This window comes from Conger conger, chromosome 1 (genome assembly GCF_963514075.1).
Source record: "Conger conger chromosome 1, fConCon1.1, whole genome shotgun sequence".
Classification (NCBI taxonomy): Eukaryota; Metazoa; Chordata; class Actinopteri; order Anguilliformes; family Congridae; genus Conger; species Conger conger.
The window spans coordinates 9,237,646-9,258,913 of record NC_083760.1 but is presented as its reverse complement, the minus strand read 5'-3'; the positions used below and the strand labels follow the sequence as shown (position 1 = coordinate 9,258,913).

The window sequence follows — 21,268 nt, the reverse complement described above, 5'->3', positions numbered from 1 at the left end:
GCCCGAGCAGAGTGAAGGACGTGCAGGCTCTCGGTCTGAGCCCGGGCCTATTCACTGCAAATTGGTACCGCTCACTGTTTCAAACAGTGGGAAGCCAACTTTAATAGGGATTCTTTTTTTGGGGCAGCCTGTAGCCTAGTGGCTAAGGTATATTACTGGGACCCGGAAGGTTGGTGGTTCAGGCCCCGCTGTAGCCACGATAAGAACCATGCAGCTGTTGGGCCCTTGAGCAAAGCCCTTAATCCCGCATTGCTCCAGGAGGGATTGTCCCACTGCTTAGTCTAATCAACTGTAAGTTGCTTTGGATAAAAGCATCAGCTAAATAAGAAATGATGTAATCGATTCTTTTTCAAATTCCAGTCCACCATTGTTTTTTTTACTGGGGTGGAACAATGCCTGTGAAGAGGTGCTTCTGGTTGAAAGAGAGAAGGGAGGGGAGGGGAAAAGAGAGAGAGAGAGAGAGAGAGGGTTAGGAAGATTCAAAGATTCCTGAAAGGATTTTTCAGGTTGGGGCAAGGTTGGGGTTGGGGCCAGAGGAATGTGAGAGAGGTGTATTTGGGTTCCCAACACTGAGGCGTATCTGTCAGTGGGACGCAGGGCGACGGAAGGAAGCACTTGAGTGTTAGAGGTGGTGTGAGGAACATGTCTCTGACAGATGACTGACGCCTGAATGAACAGGGCTGGCACTCACTGGCTCTCGCTGTCTGCCTGCCAGAGCGACATGCTTCAGAAAGCATGTTGAAACATTAGCTGGTTACATTACCAATATACAATCTCTTACCTCTGCGTTCAGTCCTTCCTTATCAATGTCTACCTAATGTCAGTATTCTGGGTTAATAACTATCATAATTTATCAAGTTTTCTCTTCTTTGCAGGCAGTGACCGTTGTCTGTTCTAGTAGCATTCTAGAGGGCAGTTTATACTCTGCAGTTACAGTTATCTGTTCTAGTAGCATTCTAGAACGGAGTTAATACTCTGCAGTGACAGTTATCTGTTCTAGTAGCATTCTAGAATGGAGTTAATAATCTGCTGTGACAGTTATCTGTTCCGGTAGCATTCTAGAAGGCACTTAATGTGACTGAACCTCCTGCTTCCTTTCTGTCAGGTCAAACATGGACACTCCAAGCTAGTGTGGTGCTCCCTCGTCGGCAAAGTGTTCTTCTACTACCGTAACCAGGACGACAAGGTGTGTGCCCTTTCCTGTCCGTGAGCCGTACATTCGCCATAGAGCAGAACCTCACGACATTACAGTTTTTTCAGCCGACGCTTTTATCCCAAAGCGATGCACGTTGACGTATGCGCGGAGGTGTCTGACTCTTGTCCGTCTGCCGGCAGTGTCCGCTGGGGCAGCTGCGCATGCGGGAGGCCGGGGTGGAGGAAGTGGACCGGTCATGTGACTCGGACGAGGACTACGAGGCCGGGGGGCGGGGCTTCCTGTCCTCGCACTACACCCTGCTGGTGCACCCCAAAGAACAGAGCCCCACCTATCTGCTCATCGGGACCAAGCAGGAGAAGGTACCGTACGTTTTCCCCCCCCCCAGAATTAGCTACAAGCTGCAGCTTGCCATTAAACTGCCATTAGGGAAGGACCCATCTGGTAAAAACATGCACTGCCGCATAAAAAAAAGCAGCGTTGTTAAAGAAACAGGGTACGTCTTTATGCTTGTTTCTTTCTTTTTTTCAAGCATTTTTGAGAGCTCTATTTATAATATCACATCTTTAATATTCATCATTTAGCTAATACCAAAATATCTTCACTTGTCATTTTCTTGAACTGTGTTTAAATGCATGTAATTATATACACAAAATCTTTAAACTTTCATTGTCTTGAAATGTGACCAAGTCTCCCATTTGCCATTCAACTCCCTCAAATATACACACACACACACACACACACCTATGCACACACACAAACACACGCACACACACATGCACCCATACACATACACACACATGCACCCGCACACACACAAACACACACATTATCACACACACGCACACACACACACACACATACACACACACACACTCACTCACACACACACACACACACATTAACACAAACACACTCACACACAGGATGCCTGGCTGTACCATCTGACAGTAACAGCAGGCAGCAGTGCCAGTCTGAAGGTGGGCACTGAGTACGAGCAGCTCATCGGCAAACTGCTGGACGTGGATGGAGACCTAGGTGAGATGTGTGTGTGTGTGTGTGTGTGTGTGTATATGTGTGTGTGTGTGTGTATGTGTGTGTGTGTGTGTATATGTGTGTGTGTGTGTGTATATGTGTGTGTGTGTGTATGTGTGTGTGTGTGTATATGTGTGTGTGTGTGTGTGATGCACCCAGAGGTATGACTCTCACAGAGGTATCACAGAGTAAACAGAGATGGCCTCACCCCTCAGCCTGCCACAGGCCTCCAGTACGTCCCCCCTGCGGCCCTGAGTTTCTGGGAATTCATCCTTAGTGCTGACTGTTCACATACTCGGTGCACTATTTATTCACACACTGCCCGTGCGTGTGTGTGTGTATGTGTGTTTATGTGTGTTTGTATGAGTGTGTGTGTGTGTAGGTGTGTGTATGTGTGCATGTGCATGCCTGTGTGTGTGTTTGTATGTATTCGCTTGTGTGTGTGTGCGCACATGCATGCCTGTGTGTTTGTGTGTGAGTGTGTGCTTTATGCATTTCTGTGTGCGTGTGAGTGTTCATGAGCTTGTGTGTATGTTTGTGTGTACACATGCAGGCCTGTGTTTGTGTGTGTGTGTGTTTATGTGTGTGTGTGTGTGTGTTTATGTGCCTTTGTGTGTCTTCTCCTCCTGCTTTTCTCACACGGTTCTGTTTTCCCACATGTGCCTGTGTGTGTTTCCACACACTTCTGCCCGCAGACTCAGTGCTGTGGAAGAGCGCCCCCTTGTGTTTCAGTAAGGAAGGGCTGCGCTCGCCACTCACCACCCTCCCCTCTGAGGCCCTGCAGACCGAGGCCCTGAAACTCTTCAAGGTGAGCCCCCAAAACCCCCAAAACCCCGAAACCCCCAAAACCCTCCAAACCCCCAAAACCCTCCCCTCCAACTGCCAGATTCCCATTCTGCTGTGTGTGAGCCCCCCAAAACCCCAAACCTCCCTCCAACTGCCGGATTCCCACTGTCTGCTGTTTGTGTGTGAGCCCTACAGTCAGGGACCACCCTCTCACCCCCAGGTAATTTTATTTGTCTTTTTAAAGAGACTGTCACAAAGACCGTTTACAGAGTAACAGAAGGGCAAAGAGGGAAAGAGGCAAACGCAATGCCACCTGCCCCACAATAGCTCCTATAGGAGTCAACTGCAACCTTGTATCTCCTCCCGAGGTTTTTTCTCGCCACTGTTTGAGGGTTTTTCTACCCTAAGGGAGTGGTTTACCTCATATGCTATTGGGGACTTTTACGCTAATATGTTTAATTCTCTTCTGTGTTACTCTGTAAAGTGTCTTTGTGACTGTCTTCTGCGGAAAGCACTATACACAAATAAATTGAATTGAATTGAATTGTATTAGTGTGCTTGTCCCAGGCAGTTCCTGCACGCTGCACTGCACTATGGCCTGATAAGGCATTCATGTGGGACAGAGAGACCTTGGCACTGGGGAACTTTACTGGGATCCCTGGCTCATTAGTGTGGTAAAGTGGAACAGCCCACTGAGCTAGCCACATACTTCCACTCCTTATTATTTCCTTTTGGATGAAAACAGAGTGATAGCGAGAGGGTGAAAGAAGGGATAGAGGAGTGTAGACATGGGCCGCCTGACACCGGGGTCAGACCTTGACCGTGTCCCGAAAAAGGAAGACCGCGTTCCTCTGACAAAAACACACTGCCCTCCTCCGTGCTCTCCCTCCATCCTTCCCCTCCTCCCTCTCTCATTCTCCCCCCCCCCCTCCGCCCTCCCCCACGTTTCGTGCACCTAAAGCCTGACTGCATTTTGCAGCTGTTCTCCCTTTTCTTATCGTGAGAAAATGTGGCAATGATTTCAGCTCCCCCCCCAAATGCATATGTAGCAGAAAACAGCCTTTCATGTCCGTCACCTGAGCACAACTGGCTGCTGTTGCCCCTAGCGACAAGGGCTACCTTGGTTTCAGAGCCATTTCCTGTATTGATTTCATTTGAAGGGTAAATTGCTTGAGAACTAACATGGGACTGTTCACAGTCGCCACAGTGGATGTTTGCTGCCCCCTTCTGGTAGGAAGTTGCAGCACACTGCGACTGGATTTGACCTTTTCCCTTTCAAATCTCTGGTAGCCACATATTAACCTAAATCATTTCTGACTGTCCACCTCGTCGTGTCCCTTAAGCAGCATAACTTAGAGATAAGCTCCCTGGCAGGACATCAGCACATCCATCACGTGAAGGGGCAGTGCACACCAGCGCTGTTATTGTATTCCCTGCTGAAAAAAACAGCTCGAGCTAGGTTTTGAAATAGCTGGTAGCTGGCTGACCAGCTCATGCCCAGCTAGACCAGCTTTATGACCAGCTTGACCAGCTCAATTTTCAAGCTGATCAAGCTGGCCTAGCTGGATTCTACTATTAGTCTATTATTTTCATGGATCTCTGAACACTATAACCACAAGGTGTCACTTTCAGTCCATTGGCTTAAATCCTAAATTTAGTTTATTCATTTACTTTTCCACCAATCAAATCTCTTGTCCTACTGCTTTCCAGTCTGGGTTAATCATTTCTGTAAGTGGGTCAAAGTTGAATTGATGTGTTTATTTCGACATCTCCATTCTTAAGTCAAATTCAGCCTCATGTCAGCTATCAGTTAAAAACCTAAGAGTACAGTTTATGAAAAAAGCAGCATTCTAAATCACCCAGTGCTTCAGGTGAGCTCAGGTGTGCTGTGACAAAAATCCATTTCAATAAAGTTCAAATTAATTTTTAAAACTTGAATGAACAAATGCCATTCACAAAAGCCAAAATAACCCCGAAAAGAACATTTAGGCCTACTTTTGACACAACACAACCACGTCAGTGCGCTGTTTGCTTTTGAGAGGGGTGTGCTAAGAGATGCTGTGACTTTGGGAAGTGTACCGGGGGAAGGTAAAGCTTGGGACACGCTGTTCTAAATGCAAGATGAGAAAGATGAAAAGCGGAGATGAGAATGGCTCTTTTCTCTTCCAGTCGTGTCAGCTGTTCATCAACGTGCTTGTGGAGTCGCCTTCCATCGACTACCACATGTCCCTGGCCCAGAATGCACTGCAGGTGTGCCTGACACATCCGGAACTGCAGAACGAGATGTACTGTCAGCTGATCAAACAGACCAACTGTCGCACGCCTCACAACTACTCCCTCACACAGGTGAGTTCTGACGCAGGTAAACTGTCCCCTGACAGGTACTGCCTCACACAGGTGAGTTCTGACGCAGGTAAACTGTCACCTGACAGGTACTGCCTCACACAGGCGAGTTCTGACACAGGTAAACTATCACCTGACATTTACTACCTCACACAGGTGAGTTCTGACACAGGTAAACTGTCACCTGACATTTACTACCTCACACAGGTGATTTCTGACACAGGTAAACTGTCACCTCATAGTTACTCTCACACACAGGTGAGTTCTGACACTGGTAAACCTTAGCACAGGTATGTCACCCGCACTGGTATATACTCATACAAGTGAATCATTCACACAGGTAAATATTCACACCAGTAAGCCATCACAAATATGGTTTGCTGGTCTGACCATTCTCTTACTGATGTGCTGGGAAAGTAAATATTATCAAATGAGACGTGGCAGATTTTCTTTCTTTCAGTTTGTCCAGCCAGTCTGTATTGTACCGTGTTTGTATTTGTTTACTGTCTGTACTCAGTATTCTCTCTCTGTGTCCCAGGGCTGGCAGCTGCTGTCAGTGTGCGTCGCCCTTTTCCTTCCCCAGCACCACTTCCTGTGGTACCTGAGGGAGTACCTGCAGCGCCACGCTGACCCCAGGTAATTCACCTGCTCCTGTTACCTGTGTGTTACACCTGCACACAGTCTCCCCCCTCTCCCCTCTGTTAAACCTGCACACAGTCTCCCCCCTCTCCCCTCTGTTAAACCTGCACACAGTCTCCCCCCTCTCCCCTCTGTTAAACCTGCACACACTCTCCCCCCTCTCCCCTCTGTTACACCTGCACACACTCTCCTCTCTCTTACACCTGCACACACTCTCCTCTCTGTTATGCCTGCACACACTCCCCCTCTCTGTTACACCTGCACACAGTCTCCCCCCTCTCCCCTCTGTTACACCTGCACACACTCTCCCCTCTGTTACACCTGCACACACTCCCCCTCTCTGTTACACCTGCACACACTCTCCCCTCTGTTACACCTGCACACACTCTCCTCTCTGTTACACCTGCACACACTCTCCTCTCTGTTACACCTGCACACACTCTCCTCTCTCTTACACCTGCACACACTCCCCCTGTCTGTTACACCTGCACACACTCCCCCTCTCTGTTACACCTGCACACACTCTCCTCTCTGTTACACCTGCACACACTCTCCTCTCTGTTACACCTGCACACACTCTCCTCTCTGTTACAACTGCACACACTCCCCCTCTCTGTTACACCTGCACACACTCCCCCTCTCTGTTACACCTGCACACACTCCCCCTGTCTGTTACACCTGCACACACTCCCCCTCTCTGTTACACCTGCACACACTCCCCTCTCTCTTACACCTGCACACACTCCCCCTCTCTGTTACGCCTGCACACACTCTCCTCTCTGTTACACCTGCACACTCTCTATTTCACAGCAGAGCCCATTACACTGGCATCAGTAAACAAAACAGTGCATTTTACACTTTAACCTATATCTCGAAGCATGTCCGCCCCAGTCTCGGACCTTGAATGCTGACCTTGAGTAACAGAAACCTGTTGGCCCAACAGGAGACATGCGTGAGATAAAAGGTCATTCCTACAGTGGGAGCTGCCTTGCTAAAATGACCATAGCTTCGATGGCAGAGGCTGATTTTAGAACTAAAAATGGGTAATCTACCCAGATACAGGACATGCTCAAACGTGGACTTTGAAAACTCAAACAAAACTCTTGCAGTTAGAAATTCTAAAACGTGGCAGTAAATCCTTCTTGTGAACACTGGTTGTGGTTTTTTTCCCCTATTGTCTTAGCACAAGGAAACCTTGGAAAGCAAATACTCGGTTCTACTTTTGGCCTTAGGTGTGTTTGTGTGGTGTGGATATAGCTCAGTCTTGCTCCTCCCTCGCTGGTCTTATGTGGCGTTTCTCTTTGGAGGCTCGACTCTTTCCCCCTCCCGCTGGTTTTAACTGTCATCTCAGAATGTTAGCGAGGTCAGAACAGATTCCACAGAGACAGTCAAACATTGTCGAAAAGGCTAAAAGACGCAGGAGTGGCTGAGCAGGAGAGTCTCGAGGGAGCAGTAAAGTTGAACTGGTCTGAGGCTGGAGGCACAGCCAGGAATTCTGGGCCCCATGAAAATATCTCGCCATGGACCCCACCACCCCAGCCCAGCCCGGCGCATCCCAACACAATTTCAGCGCAATTCTTTGAGGGGTCCTATCTGTTAGGGCACTTGGCATCATCACAGTAAAACTGGCGACAGTTAAAATGGGGCGGGCTGTAGCATGGTGGTTAAGGTGAATGACTGGGACACGCAAGGTCGGTGGTTCTGATCCTGGTGTAACCACAATAAGATCCGCACATCCGTTGGACCCTTGAGCAAGGCCCGTAACCCTGCATTGCTCCAGGGGAGGATTGTCTCCTGCTTAGTCTAATCAACTGTACGTCACTCTGGATAAGAGCATCTGCCAAATGCCAATAATGTAATGTAATGTAAAATATCATTTCAAGAACTGAAACAATTAATGAATAGATCATTACATTGAAAATATATTGGATTTACCCAAATTTAAGTACAGTAAGTACATTTTGGAATATGTTTAAGTGATCGTCAGTTGGCTTGAATTTTGTTTATTGAACCTCAAGCGATGATTTGAGCTGTGATCGGTGAGATGATGGTTGCTGTGACCCTGGTTCCGCTCAGGTCCGAGGTCGGGAAGTACGCGGTGTACTGCCAGAGGTCCATGGAGCGCACTCTACAGAACGGGGAGAGGGAGGCGAAGCCGTCCCGCATGGAGATCCTGTCAATCCTGCTGAGAAACCCCTACCACCACTCCCTGCCTTTCAGCATCCCTGTGCACTTCATGAACAACACCTACCAGGTACCGTGCAATGCCACTCTCTCACCATTTAGATTACATTACATTACGTGGCATTTAGCAGACGCTCTTATCCAGAGCGACGTACAACAAAGTGCAAATCAAACACAAGAACACATGCAAAAGTGGACCTGAGAGGACAGTACAGTTCCGAGTCCTAGTGTAAACATACAGAAATTCAGAACCCTTGAAGAGTGCAATCAACTTTCAAACTAGCATACCACAGTTGGCAGCTAGAATACAACAAAACAACAGCCAATAAAAACAACAATACCTATACAAGGAACGATATCTATTTACAGGCCAACACACACTTTAACTTGTTTGCGGTACTGTACACAGTACTGCTGTCTCTGTTTATGCAGGCTAACACACATTGTAACCCGTAATTCACACCTCAGGCTTTACCCTCTAGAACAGAGCTAGTAGCTACTCTAGATCCTGATGTCCCAGTGTCTGCAGGTATTTGCTTCAGCCACATACTACACAACCTGATTTCACCAAAGAGCACGCTTCCCTGAACCAAGGAGGTAAAGTAATTAGTGAAATTGGGTGGTGTAGTATATGGTTTGACCCAAATACCTGCAGACACTAAGGGCCTCAGGACCTGGAGTTGAGTAACCCTGCTCTAGATCTTTGATTTGCTGTTGTAGCAACATCTGACTATTTGGTTCACTGTCTTTGGTGTCAGCACTTCATTGTTTAGCTGGACGTACTCAAAGACCAGGAATGCAGGTTCCATCTTTAAGGTTCTGTCACCTGTCACAGATTCTGTATTCTAACCAGATGCTCAACTTCTGCTTTCCTCTCATCCTCTGTACTTCCTTAGTCTTGGATGTTTGGTCTGAGGAGTTTCTGGTGCTATGAATTATAGTGTAGGAATAATAGTAATGAGGCATGCCCTTGTTCTGAAAATCCATTGGCACTAATATTGTGGCAACAGATGTTCTACACATGGACATTACCCCTTCAAGGAATTTCATAATGTGCCTTCAAATTGTAGTATTTAACCTTCAAAAATATAACAGACAGTACTTTCATTGTACAGTGTATACTGTGCTTCACCATCTGGTTAGTCTAGAGCAGAGGTGTCCAATATTATCAGAAAAGGGCAGATGTGATTGCAGGTTTTTGCCAGCATTACGACAATGATTCTACTTACTTGATTCTAGTTACCTTCAAGGTCTTGATTGAAGACCATATTTTGTTAATTTTTTAAATCAGGTGTCGTAGTGATGGGCTAAAACAAAAGCTTGCTCTTTTTCGGGTAAAATTGGACACTCCTGGTCCAGACTCACTGTGACAGGTTTTGTGAGTTGGCTCTGGGTCACTGTTCAGTTTTCTGTGTGACCAGGTGGTGGGGTTTGATGGATCCACTACGGTGGAGGAGTTCCTGAACACTCTGAACCAGAAGGCCGGGATGAGGAAGCCAGCGGTCTCGGGTTTCGCCCTCTTCACCGACGACCCGTCTGGGAAGGACCTGGAGCACTGTCTGCAGCCCACTGTCAAGGTGAGCCAGGCAGGATGTTGAGACAGGATGTTGTGGCCTGAGACAGGAAGTTGTGCTTTGAGACCTCCTGAAGTTCCCTTCCCTTGCTTCAAGGAGGAATCCCCAAAATGCCAGGATGAAATATGGAGGCCACACCAAGTGGGGTTCAGTTCTGAATTATGAAAGAGGAGGGAGGAAGGAATTTGAGACAGGAAGTGGTGGTCTCAGACAGGATGTTGTGGTTTAGGACAGCATACCTGGTATTCAGCAGTAGTGATGCATGAGTGGTGTATCCAACTGACTGGCTTCTTTCTCCTATGGGCCAGATCTGTGATGTCATCTCAAAGTGGGAACAGGCCCTGAAGGAATTGCATCCTGGAAAATATGAGGGAACCCGCATCGTCCGCCTAACCTACAAGAGCAGGTACTATTTTGCTTTCGCTTTTCCCTTTGTGCCGGGACGGTGCCGATTCAGAACATGCATCCGCGTTCCAGAGCAGGGATCAGCAACTCACGGTCCTCAGCGGCCAAGAACTGCTGGTTTTCCAACCTCCCTTTACCTGTGTGTGAGGTGTGAGGACAGACTGGCTAATCAGTGGCACTAATTAGTAATAACCCAGGGGAAGAGAGAACGGGGCTGGATTTGGAATTGATGATCCCTTTATAGAGGCATAAGTTGGTTGAATGTGGCCTTTATTATTGAGACAAAATGCATCCTGCCATTTTATTTGGTTCACTGGAGAACCTAAATGCTGACTTAGTAAAATGCCTTGCATACTGACTGAAGTCAGACACTGACTGAAGAATTTAAATTATGATAGTGGCCTGTGGAAAACAATGCCGTGTCTGAATATGACGTGTGTGTTTAGACTGCTTCATGTTTATCTGTGGTCTTCATCTCGCATTATCTTAATCTTCATCACTGTCTGTGTGCTGGCACATGTGCAGACTGTGCTTCAGAGCCCAGGCTAAGGGCGAGACTGAGCGGGAGCGCCTCCTGTTGGCCTACCAGGTGAATGACGAGGTCCTGAAAGGCCACTTCCCCGTCAACAAGGAGCTGGCGCTGGAGGTGGCTGCCCTCATGGCTCAGGTATGTGGGCGCGTCTGAGACGGCATACCTGCCTGCTATTGAGTATAGGTCTTGAGGACACTGCAGGAGTCTGGGCCTTACACTGGGCCTTATACCTTATACCTGGGCCTGTAGCGTAGTGGTTAAGGTAAATGACTGGGACACGCAAGGTCGGTGGTTCAATCCCCGGTGTAGCCAGAATAAGATCCACACAGCCTTTGGGCCCTTGAGCAAGGACCTCAACCCTGCATTGCTCCAGGGGAGGATTGTCTCTTGTCCAATCAACTGTATGTCGCCCTTGGTAAGCGTGTCTGCCAAATGGCATTAATGTAAGATACCTATTTGCGGGGCTTCACTGAGTATATTTGAGAGCATTTTGAGAAAGTAAGCAATCATTTTGGTCCCTTAAATATGTATAAACATGAAGTGCAGCTTCACTTTAAAAATGAGACTCAGCTTTGCTGATGTTTTCCTTCAACAACGACGAAGTATGAGCTTGGGGTGGAACTTTTCGCGACAGTACACTTGGGAAATAGTATGGAGGATATTCTTTGCATACTGCCTGTCGTGTACTAAAGTATTAAACAGTATGCAGCATACATAGCAGACAGTACATACTTTGAGGACACAGTAGTTAGGACGCTGATTCAGAGGGCAGAGTAATGACTGTGGACCACACCCACAGGTGGAGTATGGAGACCTGGATCGCCCTGCCGCCTCCAGCCCCGGCTCCTCTCCCCCCAAAGTCCAGCAGACCCTGGTGCAGGTCCTGGAGCGCTTCTACCCCAAACGCTACAGACAGGACTGCAGCCCGGACCAGCTCAGGTACTCCCATACACACACACACACTCACACACACACACCTCACACACACACTCACGCATACACATACACACACACACACACACACACACACACACACACACAGCGCTTCTACCCCAAACGCTACAAACAGGACTGCAGCCCGGACCAGCTCAGGTGCTACTCTCTCTCTCACACACACACACACACACACACACACACACAACATGCAACGTACTGCTGAAGCCTCTCTCGCTCACAGAAACACAAGCGCACACCCTTGAACACAGCGTGCACACACTCACACACACATCCGTGCACAGACAGACACAAGCACACACACACACACAAACACCATCACACATGCACGTGCACACACACACACACACACACACATACACAAAGATACACACACACACATTTACAAACGCACAGGCGCATATAACAAAAAACAGATGGTCGCGAATTTTATCCTGGCAGAAATAATTTTAGCTGGTATTCAGTTTGATATCACATAACCACCACTCATCAAATTCGCACAAGCAACTTCCCAAGACATTGACATAAACACACCTAACTATGTGTCACTAATCTCTGTGCCTCCCCTTCCCCCCCACCAGAGACCTCCTGGAGCGCCTGGCAACAAAATGGACGGTCCTGCGTGGCTGCAGCATGCCTGAGTGTGTGCGCATCTACCTGACCGTCGCCCGGAAGTGGCCCCTGTTCGGAGCCAAGCTCTTTAGCACCAAGGTGAGCCAAGGCAATCAGTCGGCTTCTGCTCGTTCGTGTGCATATGCATGCGTTCTCATTGCCAAATCAGTGCTTCTAGTAATTTACTTTGCCTCATTTAAGGCATAGTATCTTGTTTCACTCAATGACTTCAATCTATCAAAAGTATTCAAATCCTTTTTATTAGTGCCTGCAGATTTATTTTGCTAAGACCTTAGTAAAGGGTGAGAATACATAATTACTGCCAGTTCAATTCTTGTCAAACTGGTCTGTGGTCTCTATTCTTCTGTGGTCTCTAGTCTGTGTCTCTCTTCTTCTGTGGTCCCTGATGTGTATCTGTCTTATTCTGTGGTCTCTGGTCCGTGTCCCTCTTCTTCTGTGGTCCCTCATCTGCGTCTCTCTTCCTCTGTGGTCCCACGAGCAGCCAGTCCCACCATGTGCGATGGAGGACCATCCCCAGCTGTGGCTGGCGGTCAATGAGGATGGACTAAGCGTGCTGGAGTTCAACACAATGGTGAGAGAGAGCGAGTGAGAGGAGCGAGTGAGTGCTGTATGTTTGAATCAGTTCACCGAGTGTAAATCTTTGTGTAATTACGATAATCCTTAATGGTTCTGTGTGCTCTCAGAAAAATGCCAGATGTGGTTTGTTTATGTATTTTCAGCCATTTTCATTCTCAAAGTTCTCAGTGGAGCATTGAAACATTTTGGTTTGTCATCTTTTTTTTGCCCGCCTTTACAAATTAGGCCTAGCCAAGCCCGCAGAAATGGGCGCTTGTCGAAATATTGGTCTGGAATTATTTTTGTTCTCATATTTCAAACAAGTGTAACCACACTAGAAAAAAAGCTGAAGTCTGATTTGACATTTTCTTCCCAGAAAGATCCAACCAGCTCAATAGAGAAATAAACCGTTTCAGCTGGGCTCTGTTTTTGACAGCTCCTTCTCCTCCATGTCATTTATGGCTTGGTGTTCTCGCTCCTTTACTTTCACAAGCTCCCGGCGGAGAGCAGCGCATCTGGAAATGTGTTAGAACCTAAGAACAGAAGTCATTCAAAAAAACGAAAGGAAAAGAATCGGTTTTAAAAAGGCCAGCCGGCATGAAATGTTTTCCGAAGTGATCGGTGTTCAAGGCTTCGACGACATCATCATTATCGTCATCAATGAAAACTCTCCCTTCTCTTCCCAAGCACCTGCTGGTAACCTACTCCTACCAATCGGTGATCACCTTTGGCGGCTGTCGTGACGACTTCATGGTGGTGGTGAGCCAAATGAGGGACCAGGGGTTGGGGAAGAGGACCGTGGACAAGCTGGTCTTTTCCATGGCCAAGCCCAAGGTACAGTGCAGTGGGTGGGGTGGCTGACATTACACACCTGGGTCTTTAGCCACTGCAAACTCACCATTAAATACCTGGGTCTTTAGCCTCTGTAAACTCAACTTTGAAAAGGGACACGCATTATGATATTAACTATAGCCAGACATATGTTGGGTGACACATAGTGCAACCCATACTCAAAGAAAGATCCTGCCTGCAAGATATTAAACATTGTTTTGTGGTGTCAAATTACCCCTGTTGCAGTGTTTGTTTTATCTATAGAGCGCATCACACAAGGTATGTGAAGGTGTGGTATGGATAGTAAGATGGAGCACGGTAGTCGGAAAGCTTAAGGCCAGTGTCTCGGCTGGAAAACTGAACTTGACCCAAGTCTATTACTTTTTTTATTCTCCTGTGCCTCATGGTGAACTGGATTATGCCTTGCGCTGATGTGAATGTCAGGTAACATTAGGGGCTTCGTTTGGCCACAGCCAGGCTGAATCCCTGGCCCACAGCCCAGGCAGGACCAGCTCTGTGTATGTCAGCCTCTTTTAACGGCCTTCCACTCTCCATGCCTTTCTCATTGGTGTCGGAGAAGTGCAAAGGGGCCCAACGCGTTCCATTGAATCAAAGGGAAATGCAACGAGCTGAACGGTAAAATAATTTCACCCTTCTCTTCTTCTTCTTCTCTCACGGAAGATTCTTGAACTGACCCTCCTGATGGCCAGCTACATCAACTACTGGGCCTCCCCCTTATCGCCCTGTGGCCCTCAGCCCTCCGGCCCCTGCGCCCCACTGAGGGGCCGGGGGGACAGGAAGTTGTGGGACATCGACAGCAGACACTTCCCGTCGATGACGCGCACCACCAAGGGCCCCACACTACTGTGAAAACACAACAAACCCCCAATGCATCGTGGGAAACGGAACACAAGAGAACGTTCTGTAATCCCAAGGGCATCACTGCAGCAGCTAAAAAAAAACAAAAAAAAAACAACCTAATGACTTACTACCTGCGCATCCATCTCCCTGCTGTGAGTCAAGCGTGTTTCACCACAGAGGAAGCTCTCTATAAGGGGGAAATTCTGATTTGTTAGGAGACTATATGGGTGGAAAAAGTTGGGGGGGAAAAAACTTTGATGCTAATATTTTGGATGTCACCGTTTCTGTATATAAACTGCTTATTTTCTATTTCCGTGGCAAAAGGGGGTGACCCTTACTCTTTCTGCTCAAACATGTAAGCAGGCTAATGTATTTTTTTTGTTTGTTTAGGAGTTCACACGGTCTAGAACTCTGTAAAACATTTATGATTTTTAAACCGGAATGAGGACTGGTCTAACCGGCCCAACCTTGGGGCGATATCTACTTCGTAAGGAAGTAATGATAATCAGAGACGGTGGTTTTCACACCTTTTCACGCATCCGTGCAAGACTGCCTTTTTTTCACAGGAAAGAAATGCAGTAAAAAAGGGAAGATTATTCAGCTTGCTCCTCAAGTCCCTTATATGGAGTTCATGTGCATTACATATTCCTTTAAAGGGGAGGCTGGATCACCTATGGCCTGTGCTTGAGAATCTAGTCAGTCCGTAAGCGCTGTGACAGATGTTGGATCATATTTTGCATGTGTCTAAACTGGCTATGAGCTTGGCTAAACCTGAAGCCACTTTTAAATCTGGTTGTTTTGATAACATGAGTGCAGGCATCCGGCGGACGCATTAACTTTATATAAGCTGTGGGTTCTTTAAGAACTGTAGATTTTTTTATTTCCTGGTGTGTGTACCTATGAGATTTATGTGTGAAACGTCAGAGGTATCGCGTTTACTAACATAGTTAAACATTAGATACACATCAACACACAGCAGATAATTGCTGTGTCAGGTATGTATTATGGGATATCATCCTTTAATATGTATGTTGTATGACAGAATCAGTGTATGTATGTGTAGTTTTTACTATTTTAAGTTACTGAAAAGCCTACTATTGTTGTCATTTTAAAGATTGAATGCTGATGTTGGCATGGGTGTAGATCCCAAGGGGTCAGCAGGAGGCATACCCCCCCCAAATTGGGAAAACGTGAAATGGTCCATCTAATATTATCATGTTGTATTTGGTGGTACTAAAACCAAATTTCAAGATTTCACAAATTTTCACAAACTTGAAATGAGATCTTTGTCCTTGGACGGGATCTACCCAGTTAACTGTTAATTGTCGGCGCAATGTTCAAAACAACCTTTGTTCAGATCTCTCTCAAGGTCTATAAAATGGGGAGTGTTTGTTTGACTACAAAATTCTGGTGACTGCTTTTGAGGTTTTCAAAGCAAATATTCATACATAGCAGAAGTCTTGTTATTCTTAGTATAGTAACATTATGAGCTTTAGTTGTTATCCGCAGTATTGAACGCCGTCCCATCTGAGCTAAAACGAATCTTACTTCTCTAAACGAACACAGAAGGGTTAAAACTGGTTCAGCAAGTAGAGGTAAATGTTCTACTCCACATGGAACAAAGAGGTTTAGATCAGACAGAGACCTTATCTGACTTTCAACAGAGATCTGAGAGCTGTGTTGGTTTTTTCTTTTCTTGATTTCATAGGTGGAGGACCAAGTCTGTGTTCTGATTTCATGTTCTGTTTATCTTTATTCTTGTTATTGCAATTAATGTTGCCTGTTTTTTTATTTTCTATTTCACTGAGAGGTCTGCTTTTCTGGAGCAGACACATACAGAGTACACAGAGAAGACACAGCCTTATTGCTGGCTATGGAGGTACCCATTAGGCCAGGTGTGTTAAACTCCAGTCCCGGAGGGCAACAGTGTCTGATGATTTTTGTGGAAAAACAGCAGTGAATCCAGGCCCAGGAACACCATGACATACCTGGGTCTATAGCCAAGCTCTGATTATAAAATGAATTACTAAAACACACTGAAAACCTACAGACACTAAGCCCCCCCAGGACTGCAGTTTGACACCCCTGCAGTAGAAATGCAGAGGAAAAAGACCAGTGCGTGAAGGTGGGTTGAAGTGGCCCTCTTCACCAGTGCTTCACGGACAAGCTGCTCTGTGGCAAACTGAGATAGACCAAACCTGTCTTAATGCTAGTACACTTGAATATTTTTTTTTGTTTGTTTTTGTTTTGGATTGAACCACTTTTTGTCAATTTAGCTATATTTATTTTGCTTTTTGTAGAAAGCAACAGAATTATATTAAGCAAATTGGGTCAGCCTTTTAAATTTCCTTAATTATCTTCAGTGGCTGGTGTTGTTTAAAGTAGCAGAAGGAGGAATTAATGAACTGTACTTGACATGTGTGCTGTATAAGATAAAGAAAAGAAAGTAATGTGTCAATGTAGGCCTTGTGCATTCAGAGAGAAATACTGTGTTGAAAATAAATTGAAACTTTTTTTTTTAACTTTTCATCTCTTGCTATTTATTGATTGGAGAGAGTGAGATCTTTGGACTCATTCCAATCCCTTATTTTTTATTTTCTCCTTTATCTTTCACTTGCTCCTGATGTGGAAATCAATCTTGGTCCGCCATCTTTAAGGACATGCCTTCCTGGAGATAGAAGTAGAAGTTAGAAACTCCCAATCTTTCCTTTGAGCAAGAAAACATCAGCACATATTTTTTTCAGAAAGTCTATAGTGATCATATGAGTGACCTGCGGATCCACCTCTCCCCATCTGCCACGGACGTGGCTTCAAACTGACGTCTGATGGAGCAATGGGGGCAAGAAAAGGGAAAAAGGGGAGAAAAATAAGGGATTTGAATGAGCCCAGTATGTCAATGAATGTTAGCTTCAACCTGTGACACTGGCACCTGTTAGATGGTAATACACTATGTTTCTCGGTGTGCTTTATTGAATACTTGATTAAGCAGCAGCAGAGTCAGCCTCGTGCAGTGTGGGGAAAGGGTGGTTTAGCACTGCTATCCCTCTGGCCTGGTGTACTGTACATGGGATTAGGGAATAGGGTTGGGCAATATTTCAACTGAGAACTGGAATCAATGTGGTATTACGAAACGGGTTCCTGAAGCCTTTATATGATCTATGAGATCAGCCATGTTGACAGCTAATCCAGCTAATTTGGCCGTCTGAAGAACTGCCAATGCTCGATAGGTGGGCACTGGAAAAAGTGAACTCTGCATATGGAAACATGGCTAATTTTGCAAAGTATTTAACTGATTTATTGGAGGGTCACTCCCCGGAGCCTTACGTGTCCATGGAGGGAGGAAAAATGGAAGGGAGAGGCGAGAGGCGAGGTCCAAATACTTTGGAGTTGCACAATTCAGGCGGGACAGTCCGCTCCTGCCAACAAGGTCCTGTAAATCCCATTTTTATAATAGTCCAAGAAATTCCCCTATTTTCACCAAATGCTCCTATGGAGAAGGACCTTGTGAGTTGGATTCTCTGGTAAACTGGTACATATTTCCATGTCACATCATAGTAAAATACAGTATATGGTTTCTTTCTCTTTACATTACACACTGATCACATTCAGCGGGGACTGGTATCTTCAAACATCCCCCCCTAAATTTCACTTTAGCTTCAGTGATAAAACGGTAGTTTTAAGGACTACAGATCCTTCCAAGTGAAATGTGAAGATATGTCTTGAAAAAATGGACTATGTTCTCAACCAAATTTGTGAATAGACATGTTTATATACAGACTATGTAACAACAAAGAACCCATGGACTCCATTAAGCTTCTGAGGCTACAGTTGCTACTGATTCTATAGGCAAAACAATATTACATTATCAGAATGTGAGTTAATTATTTAATGCGTGTTAAAACTACTGACACAAACATCCATTATCCTAACCCGCTTATCCTGAACAGGGTCGCAAAGAGACTGGAGTCTATCCCAGAATACATTGGGCGAAAGGCAGGAATACACCCTGGACAGGTCACCAGTCCATCGCAGGGCACACACACCATTCACTCACACACTCATACCTAACCTGCATGTCTTTGGACTGTGGGAGGAAACCAGAGTACCCGGAGGAAACCCACGCAAACACGGGGAGAACATGTAAACTCCGCAGAGAGGCCCCGGCCGACGGGGATTCAAACCCAGGACCTCCTTGCTGTGAGGCGGCAGTGCTACCCACTGCACCATCCGTGCCACCTGACACAAACATGTCAGTACATTATGTACCACTAACAGAAATCCCTGTATTGCTGCTTTCCTATATACTATATAAAATGTAAAAAAATTAATTATTTCTGCCAAGTTTTACTTTTAGCTAGTGGAAAAAAATCGCTGTAGGCCATATATTTACAAATAAGACCAGAACAAAAATAGTAACGTTGCTGGGAAACCTACTACACAAGATTCAAATTTACTTGTCAGAATGCCCTCAGTAGCTTACACGTGCTGCATTGTTTACATTCAGAGTCTGAACAAAGGTGCACTTCCGTTAGTTTAAATTACACCTACTGGGTGTATTGATGCCGAGTTTACTATGTATTATTTGATACAGTTAACTTCATTCCAGCACCCTGGCACTGTCAGAAGAGTTGATTTAATCCGCGGTAAACCGTAATTGATGACAGTTTTAATGTATAGCACTTGACCTTCGTGGACTTGGTAATGTCACGTGCACATTCCAGTGTGTGCAACTCACGGTCACATTGCTCGTTCATCTTGATTCTTAACGTAGTCTACGTAAATGTGAGAAACATTTTTATCATTCCAATTGAACTTCGACAATACTGACGTGTCTTTCCAGCTAAAGGCACGACATGAAGTGACGTATGCCTAATAAAATCATTTTAATTAACGCAAAAAAACAAAACAAAAACATCTGTTGCAGTGTAGGCATATAATGCACTCGCATCTATTTACGTTTCAAAATAATGCTGACACTAAAGCGGAGACGGTCTATTCTTCCCAAGTTTGTGAACTTATTTTTAATCAAGTGGAGTGCAGTGACGTTGTTGCCTACTACTTTCACAGGAAAACCACCCTCTGTGAAATAAAGCACGTGCCGTGACAGTTCGTAGGTTGGAAAGACTTTACTCATCCCTTGCAGACAGCAACAAGTTCTTTGCCTAGGATATCGACGGCTCCCAAGCGTTTCAGCTAAAGCAATTGCTATTGCACGTCGTAGATTGCACAGTCAGTACGCCCCTTTTCCAGTGGTCCGTCCCCAACAGCTGCAGAGAAAAGTAGGTATGTACATAACCGATATAATACAAATAATTAAAAAATATCTATACAATTAATATAACTAATTGACGTTGACGAACGAATATAAACTAACGAACACTACAGCAATTCATAGCTAACTGAACAAGAGTAGCTAGTGGAAGAAAACATAAGGTTAGCTACTTTATTGGAAATACTTATTCAGCTGATCTAGCCGCAATATAACTCAGTAAGCTAGCCTATTGTACGATAAGTGCAGGAGGTATTGAGAATTGTAAACTATCGCTTACTAACAACTAAGCTAACCATGTCCCCCATCCAAGTTCGCCTTCGGTGGCATTAATAACGGCGTTTTGTTCGATGAAGCCCTTCGATTATCCGCAACGTTATAAGAAGTTTCACTGTGGAGGTTAGCCAACTCTTTGTTTTTGTTTTTTTTCTCAGTTCCAGCGGAACGCACAATATGTCTTCTTTAAAACAGAAAAGCTTACTACGGGAAGCATCTCATCAGATCATAGCGGGTGGATCAGCGGGTAAGTCACTTTTAAATCGCCTAACGTTACATAGCGAACCAAAACACGTGCTTGATAAAGCCAATGTATGCTGGAGAAAATGTGCCTGGATATCACATTGATGCATTTTCGAAGCGTAGTCATTATGGTACCTTGTAACTGACTAAATAAGTTAAACAGATTTTCTGGCTATCATAGACAATAATACAATTATCCTTCAAAGAAAATGATTACTAGTTTTTTGGCTGTAGTTTAATGCCGCGTATTAAGTACGATTTAAACCGGATGGTCTTCTGCTATATTGGAGCCTTCTTAAAACACACACTCTGGTGCATTGGTTCCGCGTTCACTTTAGGTCCTTTGAAACTAAGTTAAAATAAACGTAATGTCATCTTACGTTACTACAGGCTACTGTCTTGTGTTGTACCATACGAATGCATGGGCTACTGGCCGTCAACGCTAGGCTACTTTATTTGCAGAATGTAACATGTAACATTATTTTGAAATTGCAATGATGGTGAAACAAGTTATGACATTTCCCAGTGACACACAGAGAGATGCGGTTCTAGGCTTGCCTGAGCATGCTGTGCATTAGCTAGAAAGGCTTCAGTGTTGGTTTCAAATGAACGTTCTTGTCACTTGTATATCAAAACGCGAACGTGCTCCCGTAAGAAAGTGCATCGAATGCGTTTATTGTTGTTTACATGACTCTTTTTGTTGTTGTTGTTGTTGTTGCGAAAGTGATCTACTGCTGTGTCCACTGCATGTTCAGATTCTACTCTGAAACTGTAGCTAACCTGCTCAGTCAAGTGTTGTCAGTGGCTGGTTTTGAGGACATGTCACGTGGATGTTTTACATTTCATTTTATGTAGAAGCAAAATACGTTTCTGTAGTGTAAACGTAATTGCTGCCACAGTGTTGTGTTGGGAATATGGTCATTTTCATTGATTCATATTGTTGGAGGAGGGAAAATATGGTTTGGCTCCATGTAGGTGTGCCGACCTGGCGCTTA

At 45.5% G+C, this 21,268-nt stretch overlaps 2 protein-coding genes across 4 annotated transcripts in view; both read left to right on the top strand.

The window, feature by feature from the left end:
• Window positions 1–16,965, top strand: part of plekhh1 (pleckstrin homology domain containing, family H (with MyTH4 domain) member 1) — a 56,946-nt gene extending 39,981 nt beyond the window's left edge. The window contains exons 16-30 of the mRNA XM_061259277.1: window positions 1,106–1,186; window positions 1,336–1,515; window positions 2,080–2,191; window positions 2,884–2,996; window positions 5,144–5,320; window positions 5,856–5,953; window positions 8,033–8,210; window positions 9,562–9,717; window positions 10,023–10,120; window positions 10,645–10,786; window positions 11,451–11,590; window positions 12,187–12,316; window positions 12,720–12,809; window positions 13,481–13,627; window positions 14,306–16,965. Coding sequence (XP_061115261.1) covers window positions 1,106–1,186; window positions 1,336–1,515; window positions 2,080–2,191; window positions 2,884–2,996; window positions 5,144–5,320; window positions 5,856–5,953; window positions 8,033–8,210; window positions 9,562–9,717; window positions 10,023–10,120; window positions 10,645–10,786; window positions 11,451–11,590; window positions 12,187–12,316; window positions 12,720–12,809; window positions 13,481–13,627; window positions 14,306–14,494 — 2,031 coding nt within the window. The 3' untranslated portion in view covers window positions 14,495–16,965. The remainder of the gene's footprint in view (window positions 1–1,105; window positions 1,187–1,335; window positions 1,516–2,079; window positions 2,192–2,883; window positions 2,997–5,143; window positions 5,321–5,855; window positions 5,954–8,032; window positions 8,211–9,561; window positions 9,718–10,022; window positions 10,121–10,644; window positions 10,787–11,450; window positions 11,591–12,186; window positions 12,317–12,719; window positions 12,810–13,480; window positions 13,628–14,305) is intronic.
• A 2,488-nt stretch (window positions 16,966–19,453) lies between these two features.
• slc25a21 (solute carrier family 25 member 21) overlaps window positions 19,454–21,268 on the top strand; it is a 127,495-nt gene continuing 125,680 nt past the window's right edge. Inside the window, exons 1-2 of one of the 3 annotated variants that reach the window (XM_061263320.1) lie at window positions 19,454–19,764; window positions 20,189–20,277. In XM_061263320.1, the coding sequence (XP_061119304.1) occupies window positions 20,208–20,277 (70 nt within the window). In that variant the 5' untranslated portion in view covers window positions 19,454–19,764; window positions 20,189–20,207. The other 2 variants (XM_061263311.1, XM_061263329.1) reach the window with 2 other exon arrangements.